Genomic DNA, 17,603 nt, shown 5'->3' on the forward strand with positions numbered 1-17,603 from the left:
GTATAAATGTTAGGAGGCCAAGGTCCTTCATGTGCTGTAGAGCCTATGAATAAGTAAGTAAGTGATGCATAAATTATATACTCAAATCCACTAAATTGTCCTTTAAAAACCTTCATCTACTCAGCTCTTCAATTATAAAATTTTAACACTTCATTTAATAATCCTAGAGACTAGACAAAAAATTTACAGAGCTTTCATCCTCACATGATAACTAGTAATTTTAAAATAAAATAAATGAAAATAAATTGACAAATATAACATTAATTTAAACATAACAAAATAATTTTGTCTTTAATTTTAAGCGATTGCAATAAAATATACAAACAACAATATTCTTCCTCCATATATGATCAAATGTGAAGACTTATAAGTAAAATTTGTAAATAAACAACATACCACATTGTAACAAGCAAGCAAAATAAATTAAAACTTGCTTTCAATTTACTTGTCTCTAAAATCATGTGATAGTTAAAGCCCTTTTTGATAACAATTCATGTCATAAAGTTTATTCAAATCAATTCTAGTGAATTAAAATAATAAAAGCTGTTATTGTGTACTTACATTTGCAGCCATATTCAGTTAAGATATAGCCAGGATTACAAACAGTACAATCTCTTCCACTAACTCCTTCATTACACTGACACTGACCAGTTCTTGAGTCACATTCTCTTCTTCGAGAACCATATGGGTTACAATTACAGGGTTGACACTTTCCAGTTTCTACAGTCAAATCACCATAATATCCCAAGTCACATCTAAATAAATTGATGGTTATAAAATTTTTTATTTTATTAAAATGATTAATTAATAGAAATTGACCTTCCAGATTTATTTTTATAATTAATTAATTAACGCGGCTAAATTTATTTTTACAAGGGTAAAAATATATCACTTAAAAGCAGTTGCTCTCTAAATTAACGCAATTTAGAATTTGCTTTAAAAATTTATGCAATTGAAATTTAATTACGGTATAAAATGATTGAAAAAATTAATGAAAGAACACGTTGTATAGCATTAAAAAAACATTTAATTTTCTGATTTAGTTAACAAATATGCTTGTGACAAGCATAAAATATAAATTTATTTTGCTAAGTACAACAATTTTCTAAGAAAATTTTCTACTTTAAATACGACAATTTTCTAAGAAAATTGTCTTGTGAGCAACTTCGTTATGTTTATATCTACATTCAATTTACTATAGTCTATTCCACCTTAAGTTGGCACTGGAGAGAAAGGTAGGTAGACCGGATTACATGGAAACTGGGTTACTCTTTAAGTCAGTACGGGGATGAGGTAGCAACAAAGGGAGAGAAAGTGGCCAGTATTGGCGTTTAAGAAAGCAAAACGCCGATTTTTATTTTTTTAAAACCAAGAATCGTACTAAAATTTTGTGCAGAATACGGAAAAGAGCACGATTTTTTAGAGCATTTCTCATAATTATTATTTTAAGATACTAGTTGTAAGCTGATTTCTTAATTAGTATTTAAAGAGCAGATTTTCTTATTATGATTTTTTAACTAAACGAAACTAATTTTAAACAGAAAAAAATATATATATTTAAAAATATTCTTTTTTGCTGAAATCTAAGTAAAAAAAAAAAAAAAAAAAAGAACGAAATACATAGATGCGCAAAAATACTTTGTTTTAAATACTTATTTTTATATTCTTATTCTTATTTTTTGTAGATTAATGTACATTAATTTATCCCACATTGGTGATTTGTTGGGGAAGGAAAAGTCAGCATAGGCTGGAAATTATTGATCATGAGAAAGATCATACTTATGCTTTATAATACTTACTGTTTTTTTTTTTCTTATTATAATTTTTTAATTAAACGAAACTAATTTTAATTAAAGAAAAATATATTTAAAAAGATTCTTTTTTGATGATATCTAAGTAAAAAAAAAAACGAAATGCATAGATGCTCATAAATACTTTGTTTTAAATATTTATTTTTATATGCTTATTTTTTGTAGATTAATGTACATTAATTTATCCCTCATTGGTGTTTTGTTGGGGAAGAAAAAGTCAACATAGGCAGGAAATCATTGATCATGAAAAATATCATACCTATGTTTTTTTAATATTTACTGTTCTTTTTTTTTTTATAAATAAAAAATTAAAAAAAAATTTTCAGAAAAGTTTTTTTTTTTACTACAAAATTTTTTTTTCTGAAATATATTTGCTTCTAAGAGACAAAAGAACTTACCTGAAAAAAAATAATTAGTATTATCCATATGGAGGGGGCGTACTGTTTGTTCGCCCCCCCCCATGTTTTCAGCTGCCATATCCCACCCTCTTAGACTCAACAGGAACTCTTTGAATAACATGATAACCACCTATCCTGGTGGTTATCATGTTATTCGTTTAATATTTTAACAGTTGACAGTTCCTTCTGCAAACTCTTTGTGGGGTAGCCCTGAATTCAATTCAATCCACAATTTCTCATCAGGCGAAATTCTACTTGGATGGGTAGGCGCATTTCTTCAAAAGAAAATACATATTTTGAAATATCAGAACTTTTCAGGATCTTTGCAGGTGAAAGGAGGCTTAAGAGAAAAATCCCTATAATTTGTTATTTAAGTACAGTAGAATTAGTTAGTCTCGAAATATTTTGTCAGATACTGAAATATCTTAATATTTTCTACATAAGAGAAAGGATTTCTCAGCTTTTTGGGCTTTGTATTTCAAAAGTAATTATTAAAATATTGATTGGTTTAAATTAACCTTTCATTGTTTAAAAAAAATTAATGATTCAAATTTTGCGTCTTTTTTGAAATTATTTCAATTCCTATACATTTTATTAGTTTATAACTAACGGATTAACACTTCTATTATGGAAATTGTATTTCAGATAACATTTAAAAATCCCTTTAATTGAACAAACTAAAAATCTTAAATTTTTACATTATTTAAGTTCCTATAAAAAGCGAATTGTACTTCAGAACTAAACATGGCGCAAAAGACGCAAGATTTGAATCTTTACAGAGATCGAATAAAGCGAAAACAATTTTTTCTTTTGCCGTAAAAAAATAATAATAAAATCACATGTTGAATTTGCTGCGTTGTTCACACAACACAGCAAATATGCTCAACTGTCATCAGTTTAATAATATTCACCTGTCTATTGGGGTGTTTTTTTTTTTTTTTCATTTATTCTGAGGGGAAAAATTTTTTCATTAAATATTGTACAGATGAGGTTAATATTTAGAAAATTAAATAATCAAATATAAAAAAAGAAAAAGAAAAAAGAACTGCACAAGAGATAAGACACTTAAGCAAAGCCAAGGCGAATGGAAAAGCTGACTGACCAGTGTAGAAACATAGCCAATGAGCCAATTCCTTGTCCTTGAAAGCTAATTCAGCGCCAAACTAAAGCACCTCCTTCTTCTTTGCACATTCGCTTTACTGAGAAAGTATTTATAAGTTAAATACATTTAAACATGAAAAACTTCTAATGAATGTTTCAAGATATACTTTTCTAACTATGCAACATTTATTTATATTTGTACGCGCATTTAAACTGCAATTAATTCCAAAATAGCGAAGAACTACTTTTCAAAGGCGGAGCATTACATTTCCTACCTTTCTCTCCAGTGCCAACTTAAGGTGGAATGGACTATAAACATACTTTTCCCTTTATTTGAAAGTTAAAACATTTCTTGGTTTACCATGATTCAGAAACTTGAAAAATGATTTAGGGATTGTGCAATTCATAGGATCGTTTTTTAAAACAATTTTATTGTATGTCCTCATACATACAATTTCATTTATTATTTTACTTTTTTTTATAGAACATGATGTATAAAATCATTGTTTTAGGGTTACAAACTAATTTAAAATAATTGCTTAGAAATTGTGCTCATTTTATCATACCAATATATTTAAAAAAAAAAAGACTATGAATAAGGTTTTTTACACTTTAAAAGCCTCTAACATCTTGTCATCTTAACAATAATATAAAAATCTAAGCAGTAATGACAATGAATGAAACAAATATATAAAATTTACATATTTTAAAAGTGCTAAGAAGACAAACATATTGCAATTTTATCGTTAATCAGTAGTCCTGATGTAATATAAATTATTAATTTTCTAATCCATATAAAAGTATAAAAAATCAATTACTTTTCACAATGTCGTCCTGTATATCCAGCTTGGCAATTAATACAAGTATAATCTAAGGCATCAGGTACACAAGTATCGCTAAAGCTAAATGAAAAAGATAAAAAAATAAATAACATTATGAAATATAACACTTACATTATTAAAGATAACACAAGAACCTTATAATATATAACACAAGAACAGCATGAAGTCATTTTTTTATTTATACAACACAATGTGGTAATTAGGAACGACAACAGTTTTAATTTTTTGTTGTATCTAAAAAATGTAGTCCGTATTTCAATATAGTATCGAAAATGAAGGTTTAACACTGTAATCAGCTATCATTATATTTCATATAAATACTTTGAAACTCAAAATTTGGTTATAAAGTGATCTGTAACAATCACCCTTAAGATATATTTTTTAATTCATCTCAAAAAAAGTATGCATTAAGTGTTGCAAATCAATTTTTAATCAATGAATAAACAAAAACGTTATGGAAGTCTATTGAATCCCTTGCTGAGGAAGGCAGTACTCAAAACTGGAAAATCAGCTTGTCTCTTGAAACTAAGATACTTCTAACACTCGCCTTGTAACTCCTCTTTTTATCCTGCAGCAATCAAACAAGTTTGGATATTTTTAACATTGCTTTCCTCAATAATGATGCATCAAATTTCAATTAAAAAAAATTTTTCACTATTAATTAATAATTTATGATTTCTAATGTGAGTATTTTTACTTCCTTTCAACAATCATTCTGAAAATATATATTAAAGGCAGACATTTTAAAACACCGGGTATATGATGACATTCTCTAATGAAATAGAGAGAAAAAGTTCATACCTATTGGTGAGATGTGGACACGCACATGGTCTGCATGGGCCTCGAGATGGATCACCATAATATCCTTTAATACATTGATCACAATGTTCTCCCATTGTGTTTCCTCCACAATTCTGAAAATGATATGACTCTAATATACGTGGTTTTCATTAAACATCAACACAAAAACAAAAATTTACGTAATTGATCCAGACTCGAAATATTTACCCCAAGAATTATGAGCATCTTTATGCTATAGTATTGAATAAGGTAGAATGTGATTACAAAAACCCATGCTAAATTTAAAATTACTCAAAATACGAATAAAGAAAAAATGTTTTTACTCATCAATAATGTATTTTCCATTATTTTTTAAGCGTCTCAATTTTTTTAGACGTTCAATTTTTTTAAGTGTTATTTTTCTACTGCTTTATAAATTTTTATATGATTTCCAAAATTATATATGATTTTTTTTCAGAGGCCATTGGGAGAGTTTACACAAAACTGCTTTTTTCTTCTTCTTTCTTTTACCATAGCAATTATCTTGACAATGAGAGAGTGCTTAAAAATTTAAATTGACTAGGTTAAGTGAAAGTAGAGAATTTATTTTCTTTTGTCTTCCTAAACGTTTGCAGTTTCTATCGGGCGACAATTGAAAAAAAAATCTCTTTCCATTGACCAAATGCGGAGATTTTTTTTGCATTTTATCAATAAGTAAATTGCACTCAGTATTTTCTCACAATTTTTGTTGTGCTAACATTCCTCTGTGATTTTACCATTCGCATTACTATTGACTCGTATTACAGCACTTTTTTGTTGTTAATGCAATTCAGAATGGTACAAAATTTTGCAATCACTTGATAGAAAAATAACATAAGATTGCAAATTATGTAGTTAGGGACACAATTTATTGTTCTAAAACTATAATAATGTGTATCAATAAGTGATGATAATACATATTACAGTACAGAAACAATCGTCTGTCTCCATTTATTTCATTATTTGTGTTCTTATGTTGTTATTCTACTTTTTTTAAATAACAGTTTTCAATATTGCACAATGAATTCAACATCATTTATTTTAAGAAATGCATATATTAGCTTTTACTATAAAATAAACAAATGTTGCAGTGTAATATAATGTGAATTACTTACTATGCACACGCCAGTTTCCTTATCACAAACATTTGTGTGGTTATTGCATTCACATGGTTCAGCCCATCCAACTAAATCTAAAACATCTTTGCTGTTTAGGTAATTAGGTTTTCTTTTCCGGTAATATCCTGGAGCAGGATCCTGTATGGTACGTTCAAGAGAGTAATTTTTAAATAATATAATTTTAATAAGACTTTTTTAAAGATGCCCAGTAAACAAAAATATTATATCATAACATTCACATACAGTAAAATAAAATTGTTTAGAATACATATTCTGTGCCCACAAATGTGAAAACTAATTTTTGAAGTATAAAAAAAAAGAAGTCAGATTTAAGATACTGTTAGTAATTTTATATTTTAACAACTAACACTCATTTTGTTCCTTATTTATCTAACATTTAAAATTTATTTAAAAAACACTCTTGCAAATAAAATCTTGTTTTTTAAAAAAAATTATTCTTAATTACTAATATAAAAATCAAATAAATATGAAAACTAAATAAGTAAATCTTTTATCATTTCTTATTAATGTAACATGCTTTTGATATATTTTGAATGCTCATGATATACTGGATAAGTGTAAATAAGGTTATAACTACTAACATGAATTTGTTTTAATTCAATGAATTGCTTGTATGATTTTTGCTCAAGAGTGCTGACTGCTGAGGCTTTTGTGTGACTTTTAGGACACAAACCTTTAACTCTCTTTTCTATGATTCAGGATTTCAGTTCATCCCTCATTTTGACTTGCATATTATTGTGATACATTTCACAATATCAATGCTTCCCTATATTTGCTTGTGAATTAAAGGGAAAACTTATGGCTTACATTTTTAATGGCTAACTCTTTGTAAAAAAACATTTAAAAATGAAAATCATACCTGGCAAGAAGTACCAGTATATTGACGTGGACATCTACACATTTCAACACCTTTTGCCGGAGCAAGAGCATAAGTTGGAGATGCAACATCCATACTAACATTAAGTAACCTAAAATACGATAAACAATGTTAGATTAAAATATCACAAGCACATTCTTTATCAGTATCAGAAATGAAAATTAATAATTCATTGTTTTATGAATTATAGTTATTTTAGTAGTATATCTTCATTTCTTTTTTTTTTATCTAATCAGTTCATATGTGCTGTGAAAATATTAAATTGATCTTAAATCCATTTATGATATAAATAATAAAATTCCAATTAGTCACATTAATCTAGACTAAAAACAAGGATAATTAAATTTCTAGATGGTTAAGTGATTAAAGAAAAAAAAGTTTTTTTCTGGAACTAGGAACTGAATAATCAATTGTTTTAGGGCCGAGATAGCCTGGTTGGTAGGGCACTGGGCCCATATCCAAGAGGTCGTGGGTTCGATCCCCGCCGGCCGAAGATGGTGACCGATGCACGTTATATCTGTCACAAAGTCCTCGATGCTCCCATAACAAATCATACCTCTGAGGGTACTGATCAAGGAGTTTCCTTGTTTTCTGGATTGGGTTCAAAATTACAACTCTACTGAGTTAAACATTAGTAATCGTAAACCCAAAAATTGGGTCGACTGTTCAACGATGGTTATAAAACAAAATTAATGGCCTTGATGTTCGGAGTTAAAATGATTTCAACTCTATTCATTTGTGACATCTCACAACAGAGTTTCTTGTTTGACTCAATACAGTTCTTGAAGAATTAGGTCACAAAATGCAATTAAACCAAAAGAATGTAGACTTCTTAAAAAAGAGATATCAATCATTTAATCTTACCGGGCATATTTGACGTCCGGACCATCTACTCCACGAATGAGAATGTATTGCAAATTTTGGAGAGCCACCATCAATGCACTTTTAGTCACAGGTAACAGTGGATTATCAAACGTTTTCCACTCATCCTGAAAGTAAACAAAACAAATCCTAAAGGCTTAAATTGTTACACAAAAAGTAATGAATAATTAAGTAATATTAATGAATAATTTTTAGACTTATTTTTAGTGTGTGCTTAGAATCATTAAAGAAATTCGTAATTGGGAAACAAATACCTCGTGCAGCTTGATACTATAAAAAGCGTTGGATGAATGAATTTCTCCAGAATGATAAAGTGTGATTCTGTGATTCCCTTGCATCATTACCAAAGGATAACTTTCTAAAAACTTGTCTGGAAATTTTGAAGAAGCTCGGCTTTCAATATGAAAGTTCAAATAACCATTATAAGTTAAAACCTAAAAATACAAAAATATATCAATAAAAAGAAATCAAATTTATTATTGCTAGTAAGCAAGGTGTTCTATTTGTCATAGGAGAAATGACACAAAGTATATATTTTTATTTTAGACATCATAGGAATATTTCCGTATCATGATCTGTTGAATCAAATACAACCACCAAGGTACCAAATGAATTTTAAACTTGCTAATTTCTTTAAAAGTCTAATTTCTTCTTTCCATTTTAGTTGGTCTCCTACTGTGATGTGTACCTTTGTAAGCCGCTACCCAGAAGTTGCCAAAACTTGGCAATTATTTTGCCACAGATCATGATATAAATCTGCGGCAGAATAATTGCCCAGACTTTGATGTATCACGTATAAAAATGTGTCATGAACATTTCAAAGATAATGTTGAAATTAAATAATCACAAAATGTACAGATTGTGCTTACTTTATCTCCTAAATGATCTTTAGGTAAACTCCAATACATGGGTTTGTCTAGGACATAAGGTATACCAATGCGTTTTGCTGTTACTTCTTCTGGAAAAACTTGGAAGCCCAATAAGGTGGGAATTTCAGTTGTCCCAACTTCTACAAATATTTCACGAGAAGGAAAAGATGCCTAAATAAAATATCAAAAAATAAATCAAACTATGTTGTTGTTCAAACTATATTAACAAATTAAAAATCTAATTAGTGTCATATTTATAAATCAGTTTTTAATATTGTTCCTTTATCACTTAATATATCCTTAATATATAATTATACTTTGAAGAATTGAAAAATATCAGTGTATTCTGCCAACCTGATACCGACTTACCTTTGGATATTAAAATGATCTTTAGGTTTCTTAGGGTTTAAAGCTCCCAATAATACTATACTTTATTTTGTTAATACAAAGCTGACCAGATTTATTAATCATAATCTGAGGACCAATAAATAGAGCTTCCCCTTAAAATATAACGATTTGAGGATACATATATATTTATGAAAAATATTTATTTTTCTGCGCAACAAAGATTTTTTAAAAATTAATCACTAATATCAGGTGCAGAGCCATTTTCAACAAACTTGACGTCATTATTAAGCAATTTTTAAATATCATATAATTTTCTGCACTTAAACACGTGTAAAATGAATGTGTACATGATTATCAAAATTTGCTTATTTTTTGCTGAAATTACTTTAAGACAAATATGGTGTTTTGATCTGTTAGTTTTAGTATGGTGCTTTTCGCTTAAAACAAAACTATATTGTTCTTTAAAAAAAACGTGTGCATTTTTTTTTTTTTTTTGATATTTCATTACATATAAAAAAGATTGAAAGTTTTCAGAGAAATTTGAGGATACATATCAAAATTTGGAAACATTTTCTGACTTTAAAGAGTTTGAAAGTTTTTGAAGACAATCAATGAAATTTGAGGGCACCTGGTCACCTTACTTAATTCTTACTAGGATTCTTAAAGTATAGATTAAGGCTGATCGTTTTTTAACGCTTTGTATACAACATTTATTGTTAGAATCAGTCAATGTATGTTTTTAGATTTAAAGAAAAGTTAAGTGCATTAATACATTAATAAATTATCATTTTTATTAAGCTAAAATGAGTCAGTTTTCGATTGTGATTAAAAATTAGTAGGATCATTTGTATCTGATTTGATAAAATACTTATGTCAGTTAAACAGATAGCCTAGTTTGTTCAATTTATTGCACAACATTATTCATTATGAACTGAAACTTATCTAATCAATTGCTGTACCTTTGTCCAATACATGTTAGCTTGATTGCATATTCTTGTTTTTCCGAAGCAGAAACATTCATAGCATCCTTTCTTATTGTCAGCACTAAGTCCAAAAGCTCCATCGACACATTTATCACATTTTCGTCCAGTAACAAGTTGCTAAATTAATTATAATATTAAAGTAAGATAAAATTCACATATGAATACATATATGGAAATTATAAATTTAAAATTAAACTCAAATATTTATAATTGAACTGCTACAGCTTAAAAAAAAATTCACCCTAATGCTAAAATAATTTGATAATGTCAAATAGAAAGTGTACATAAAAATAAACCGAAACGTGAATTTAATTGTTAACATATCACTTTTAAAACTTTATGTTTTTATTTAAATTTGATTGAAAAAAATTTTTTTGTTTTACTATTAGAAACTGTGATAGAGGTTTTAATTAAACTTGAACAAGCAAAATCAACATACGTTTTTTTTTTCTTTCAATTTCTACAAACATGAATATATTAATTAAAATATTCAACTTTATTTGGTTTAAACACTTCTTGGGATAACCTAGGGTACTTTTAATATTGATTTTTCCCTTATGTAAAGGTGTAACAACTTTAAACCCTGAAAGAAGATTACACAAAACAATTCTTTAACATTACATTTAAATTTATATAATTATAAAGTTACTTACTTTGCAAGGACAGTCCCCGGCATTGTTACATTGGCATACTGTATCACGACAATGTGTTTCTACCGTGCCATCAAAATTGCAATCACACTTATTGCATTTAGGAAAGTTGAAAAAACCTTGACGACATTGATCACAGTGTCTACCTTCAAAACCTTCAAGACAAATGCAATTTCCTGTGTTGGGATCACAACTTTGCTGAGGTGATCCTTGGCGATTACAATCACAAGGCTAGAAAGAAAGAATTTCATTGAGTTGCTGGGAAAAATCATTGAGGGAATAAACAAGCAAGCCATCTATCCTACATGGCTGTAGAAATAATAAAAACTTGAAACAAACCCTGTCAACTAGTTAAAATTAGGGAGTAACAAAAACTATTGTTGATATAGGATTATTGGTTAATTTTAAGGTTTAAGACAAAATAGTTTTGGCTATACTATGCCATGAACTTGGTTTCAAAATAGTAATGTTATTAATATTAAAAGAGCTTGATGAAATTAAGATGTTCATTGTTTTAATAATTAAAGGAAAGGCTATCATGAAGATTTTTTCCAATCAATAAAAATAGTACTGATTTTGATTGTCAATTTATGAGTAAAATACATTAATTGATAACTTCCAAAATGGCATTCTAAGATTGTAACTTTCAATCTTATATAAACTATGGAAACGTTATAGAGGTCCATTATAGTTTCAACAATCTGGTTTTAATGGCTGCTTGGTTTCGAAATGGGAATGTTATTAACTAAGCTAGATGGAATTAAGTTGCCCAATGTTTTGATGGTAAAAGTTTTCACTGGAACTTTTTTTCAAGCAATAAAAATAACACCGGTTTATGAATGAATGAAATTAATTGATAATAAAATCATTCTGCAGCAGATTCATCTACCAGAAGATGTCTGTATGTAAGATGGGTGTGACCACTGTAAGTAATTTAAAATAACTTCAAACTATGAGATTGATTAGGCTGTGTATAGATAGTATTGTAAATCTGGATAGATAATGTGCAATTAATAGTTCATTTAATTGGACCAATTTCACTGCCATTGTGAATTACGAAGAAAAATTGAGATCACCTTTAGTTTCAGAAAACATTTATTTATGGTTGAATTATGATATGCAGAATTAATTTTATAATAAAACAACACATAAATCTACAACCAGTAACATATTTTTTTGTTGTTTAAAAACAATAACTATTCGTGGATAATTATTAGGGAGGAATCAAATAGAGTTAGCTTCAGCTTACCTTGCATCCATGAAGGGGGTCATAACCCCAAGCATGTCGAACACATTTTTGGCACCTCTGACCAGTTGTGTATGGTGGGCAAACACAGCGTCCATTTCTTGGATCGCAGATATGACCGGGTTTATTGCAAGGTTCACATGCTATAAATGTAATGATTTTTTTAGTAGGAAATAAAGACATTTTTATTAAAAATTTTATCTTAGATAGCAATATAATAATTTGCTATGACTAATATAAACATTTTAGATTTTTAAATGCAAAAGAATGTATTGGAATTAAATTTTTTTATAACAAGAACAAATATATTTAAATTTCTCAATTTTCTACGAAAACAAAATTACCTTGGCCACTAAGAGGCTACAAAACCAGTACTGGTTGCAACTTATATTAAGTTTGAAATTAAAATTTTCGAACATAAGTAATTAAAAATTTTTCGCTAAAAAAAATGTGGTAAAACTCTTACCTCGGCAACCTTGTGGCGAAAACATGAAATATCCTGGTGAACATTGGTCGCAAAATTTTCCACCGATTCCAGGTTTGCAATTACACTGCCCAGTGTTTTTGTCACAAACAGATGCTAATGAACCAGTCCTATTGCAGTGACATTCTTCGCATCCATTTCCAGATTGTAGGTTCCAATAACCGTCCTACAACAGGCATATAGTTTATTGATAATTAACAATTTTCATTGAATTATATAATTTTTCACTTTTCTTCTGATGGGCTATCAAAAATTGCAGAATATACCAAAAGAATATTTTTCTCATGAGATATATTAACATATATTATTACACATATTACAAATTAATGCAATGTATCATTTTTGTTATATTAAATACTATAATCCTTGTGATTTGACATTGTGATTACACAATGTTTTTAATAAATCAATAGATTTATAACATTTTTTTATACTTATTTTTACTAATAAAGAAAAATATAACCGAAGAAAGAAATTTTAAAGCAGCAAACTACACTGTGATTAAATTATCTATTTATTTTTGCACATTAAAAGTTTGATAAAGAAGATTTAATAACTTCTTTAAAATTACCGTTTTGAGTCAAATTTTTGAATTAGTTAAGACAGTTAAAAGGACATAAAACGAACTACTTTCTATAGCTAGCCTGATCTCTCTAACACAATCTTGCCTGCTTCTCATTGTTCAAGTCCTGGGTTAATATATATATGGAGAGAGAGATACAGAAAATAAGCTCTTTGCTTTTGCCTACTACCAGTGGTTTTTTAAATATCAATTAAGGCTTTATAACTCTTTATTATCTTTATCATGCATAATGTCATTCTTTTCTATGCATTGATCATTGGGGTAATGCTAGTGAAATTCTGGTGCAATCAATTTAGATAGAGAGTTACCACATAGCATATATTATATAATGTACCTAGGTTGTACCTTTTTCTCATTCGTATCCAACACGCTATTAAAAAAATATACTAAGAATAGCAAAATAAGTAATATTTGGTATTACTTGGCAGCGATCACAAGCTCTTTCAATGACATGTGGTTTGCATGAACATTGTCCATTATTTTCATTGCACTGTAAATTTACTGAGCCCAATCGATCACACCTACATTCTGCAAAGAGAAATTAACACTCTTCAGTTTCCATTTCAATAAATTTTATTTTCATAAGTATCACCATTGTCTAACAATCAAAAGTATACCTTGACAGCCACGGCTAGAAAATCCATAATAACCTTCCAGGCATGAATCACATGTTGTGCCAAAAACTCCTGGTTTGCAACTGCAATGGCCTGATGATGGGTCACACACTTCTGAATGAGAACCAATTCTGTTGCAATTGCATGGTTCACAACCAGCTTCAAGATTTCCATACCCGTCCTTTAAAATAATTTATTTAAAATGCAAAAACTAAATTATTTTTAAATAAATTTTCACAAATTGAAAAAATTTGTTTTTCAGGAAGTAATTTTATTTCATTATGATATAGTGTTCTTTAAACTGTTATAATGAAATTTACAATATAATGTACCATATACAATATCTTCCAATTAAATGTGTGTTTATTTTTCAGTAGAAAACAAATTATAATTTCATTTAATTCATTTTTATATGTGTTGGACTGATAGCAATTCCAATTTTTGAAATTAGAATTTTTATTTTTATTTTTTCTACTTATTTATTTATTTGTAATTTGAAATATGTGGCAACCATTGTTGCTATTTAATATAAAATGAATAAGTTTATTAATCCTAGATATAAATGTGAGAATGCAAATTCTAATAAAAAAATTCCTTAACAGTATACCAGATATTATTTTGTTTAAAAAAAATTTACCCTCTTAAGATATTAACATGTTATTTTAAAACAGAAGAATTTAACATTTTACGCTACGAATTTTAAGTAATAAAAAATAAATCGATATCAAATGAACTCATAGTTTTTAGTGATTGTTATTTAAAGAAAATAAGTTATATAAGTTTTCTAAAACTGAAAAGAAATTTGTATAAAAAACTTTTAAATTAAAAACTTACAGCACAACGATTACAAGTTCTGCCAATGACACCAGGTTTACAAATGCACTGTCCTGTAACAAGGTCACACTGAGAGCTTAAAGATCCTTCGGGATTACAAGAACAAGCTGCAAATATAACACAAATTTAGAATTAAACAAATTATTTGCTTTATGCATCATCAAAAGAGACACTTTTTCTCATGGCACTCACACACTTTTGTCAAGCAAGAGTATTGAGACTTATTCGTCCTAAATTACTATGTTGTCTTTGCTCAAATGTTGGCATTTTTTTGGCTATTAATATTTATAACAATATGCAAAGTAAACATTTTCGTAATTTGTTACCAGGATCTATGGCTGTGAAAAGTAGAATTTTAATTGTGTGTGCGAGTGCAGATGTGTGTCAAAGATAAAGAAAATGTGGATTACAACAGCTTGCAAAAGATTTAATTAAAAATATACAAAATTGTGAAGGTTTTACCTCGACAACAATATTTATTCAAGCAATAAAAAAATGAAAGAGCTATATCTTTAAGAACTTAAAATCATGAACATATAATTATATAGAGGGTCAGTTTTGGTAATTATGTAAGTAACTATGGTATGTGAAACTATTTCAACTAAAAAATTAAATTAAATTTATATGATTTATGTAAAACCAGAATACAAGAATTTAAATATTTTATTGCGAGAAAAATTGGTGTAGTAAAATCATATTTACCCTAAAAGACTGTTTATTGATTGATTATTTTTACTTTAATAGAAAATTTTGGGAGACTTATTTTTACATGAACCACTAGAAGTGAATTAGGATAGGTCACTTCTGTCCAGTAAAATCTTGGCAAACTCGCATGCTTATATACATATTTATATATATTATAATAGTGACATTGGTTTTAAACTTACGTTCGCAGTAACGCCTTGATGCATCTCCAAAATGCTCAGGCATACATTCATCACAATTCCAACCAGCAGTATTTCCAAGACATTTAAGACACTGCCCAGTTAAACTGTCACACCAACCTTTAACAGATGTATCAGCATTGCCACTGCAATCACATTTTTGACAATACCCACCTGGAACCTGTGGGTTACCAAAGTAGCCATCAGAGCACCTGTTAACAGAATTTATTTTGTAGCTCAAATAAAAGCTAAGCCTCAAAAAATAAATATTTAATTGCTGTTAAACAAAAGATTAATAACTCAAATTTGATAATTGTTCGAAGAATATACAGTAGAACCCCAGTTATACGTTGTTCGTTTCATACGTTATCTCACTTCCTACTTCATTTTCTGCTGATCCATGAAAATTGCCTATACCGATAATGTTAAATTATCTCAGATTTTACGTTACCCTTTTTCTTTTTAGCAAATCAGACTTCATACGTTTTTCGAACAATCAAAATAGTTTTTTCATTACAAAACTTGCACAAACTTTTCCTGAGTTTTCTTTTCTAAAAAAGAGAGACTTCTTTATTAGCTTTTCTCACATTCTTTCTATCTTATTATCCTTTTGTCTGTGAGAAGGAAAAGGAAGTATGACAGCTCAAATTTGTAAACTTTGCCAGTGGAATTTTTTCCAGTTCTCTTCAACTACTGAATCTTGTAATTATCCAATCATTTAAAGAAAGTTAACTAAACAATTGGTTTGATAATCATTTCCTTATCTTCATTTCGATGACCTGATCCTGGTATATGATGTATGTAACATAAACCAACATTTTCATAAACCAAACTATTTTTCATAAAATGCTACAGATCAAAACGTTATTGTTATTGGAAATTTTATGAAAAAATTTCCCTCAGTTTAACGAATTGTTGGTGATTTCCTGGCTTAATACTTTCATAATTTCATGAAATTGAATGATAGTAATTTTTTCATGATTCAGTTTTTGATATAAACTGCGTTGTTTCTCTTGGATCATTATCACTTTCGATTAGAAACTATGCAATTTATTTTTTTATCAAGTATGATAATTTTCTTTCACATACAAATTCAAGTTAATGTCATTGTATTTGAATTATGTGTTAAACTGTTTTATAAAGGGAATTTCTGTTATTAAGTGTTACAAGAAAGAGATGTTTTTAAAGGTTTTTAATTCTTTTGTAATTAAAAACTTTTGAGATGTATAAAACATTTAAATAATTATATACCTTTTGAGATGTATAAAACCTATAAATAATTTTATTACATAAACTATGCGACAACATGACATGCCCTAGGGGGCTCAACCCAAATTACATTAAGAGAAGAAATTTGGAACTCAATAAGAATGAAAGAATTTGCATTACTTTGAGTAATAATTGCTTGAAAATGTCTCATGAATAAAGTGTACCTAGTTACAGTAAATATCTTGAATTGTGTTTATAATAGTAACTTGTAACATAATCCATGGTTTCATGTAAGAGTTAGTAGATATATTAGTGGATCTCTTGGTACTGGTTGCATTTTTATGTACGCATTGAATATGTATCAGCTAGAATATGTATTCCAAGAGGTTTTGATACACTCAGTCCAGTAAAAAAAATATATTCATTGTATTCTACTACATTGGAAAAACAGCATCTTTTTAAATAGGGTGTTCTGTATTTACCCCTTTTTAAAATATCTATTTAAAAATTTTCAAAAATGAAGTGTTTCGTATACTTTATAAAGTTATTAAAATAATATTTAAATAAGAAAAATAAATGCATATTAAAATCTGACGAATCATTATTGAGGTCAGTTATAAAATGTCTACTTAGCTCTCACACATTCTTATTTGTTGTCAGATAATAAATACTTAAAAGCATTCAGGTCAGCTTTAGGGTCAATTTTAACATATTTAAATCTAAATTTAGATTTGAGGTTTATTTTAAATCTTTTAATTCTGGATTCCATTATTAAATAAAAAATAGTTTGCAATACCCAATACTTAGACAAGTGTTATTTCCTTTTTGGCTTATATTCTAAAAATACAAAGATAATGTTTAGATGGCACTCTTTACAAGTATGAACTATGTTTAGCAATATAATATATTTATAATTGTTAATAGAAGTTTGCATATTAGAGCAATAATGTCAGTATGCAAAAAAAATAAAAATCTAAACCATCACCGAGAGAAGAATTAGTAAAATGCTAAGCTTTTATTAATAAAGAAT

At 28.0% G+C, this 17,603-nt stretch overlaps 1 protein-coding gene across 2 annotated transcripts in view; it reads right to left on the reverse strand.

Annotated features, from left to right (window-relative positions):
- LOC107442050 (laminin subunit alpha-1) overlaps window positions 1-17,603 on the reverse strand; it is a 111,954-nt gene that overhangs the window by 37,484 nt on the left and 56,867 nt on the right. For both annotated transcript variants that reach the window (XM_016055506.3, XM_016055505.4), the window contains exons 20-35: window positions 15,368-15,576; window positions 14,481-14,587; window positions 13,650-13,827; window positions 13,454-13,560; window positions 12,432-12,615; window positions 11,969-12,108; window positions 10,723-10,950; window positions 10,046-10,186; window positions 8,739-8,909; window positions 8,124-8,303; window positions 7,852-7,976; window positions 6,970-7,078; window positions 6,087-6,227; window positions 4,954-5,066; window positions 4,129-4,212; window positions 562-755 (exon numbers count right to left, since the gene is read on the reverse strand). In XM_016055506.3, coding sequence (XP_015910992.1) covers window positions 562-755; window positions 4,129-4,212; window positions 4,954-5,066; window positions 6,087-6,227; window positions 6,970-7,078; window positions 7,852-7,976; window positions 8,124-8,303; window positions 8,739-8,909; window positions 10,046-10,186; window positions 10,723-10,950; window positions 11,969-12,108; window positions 12,432-12,615; window positions 13,454-13,560; window positions 13,650-13,827; window positions 14,481-14,587; window positions 15,368-15,576 — 2,411 coding nt within the window. The remainder of the gene's footprint in view (window positions 1-561; window positions 756-4,128; window positions 4,213-4,953; window positions 5,067-6,086; window positions 6,228-6,969; window positions 7,079-7,851; window positions 7,977-8,123; window positions 8,304-8,738; window positions 8,910-10,045; window positions 10,187-10,722; window positions 10,951-11,968; window positions 12,109-12,431; window positions 12,616-13,453; window positions 13,561-13,649; window positions 13,828-14,480; window positions 14,588-15,367; window positions 15,577-17,603) is intronic.

Source organism: Parasteatoda tepidariorum, chromosome 9 (genome assembly GCF_982258835.1).
Source record: "Parasteatoda tepidariorum strain Cologne lab strain chromosome 9, Ptep-v5.0, whole genome shotgun sequence".
Classification (NCBI taxonomy): domain Eukaryota; kingdom Metazoa; phylum Arthropoda; class Arachnida; order Araneae; family Theridiidae; genus Parasteatoda; species Parasteatoda tepidariorum.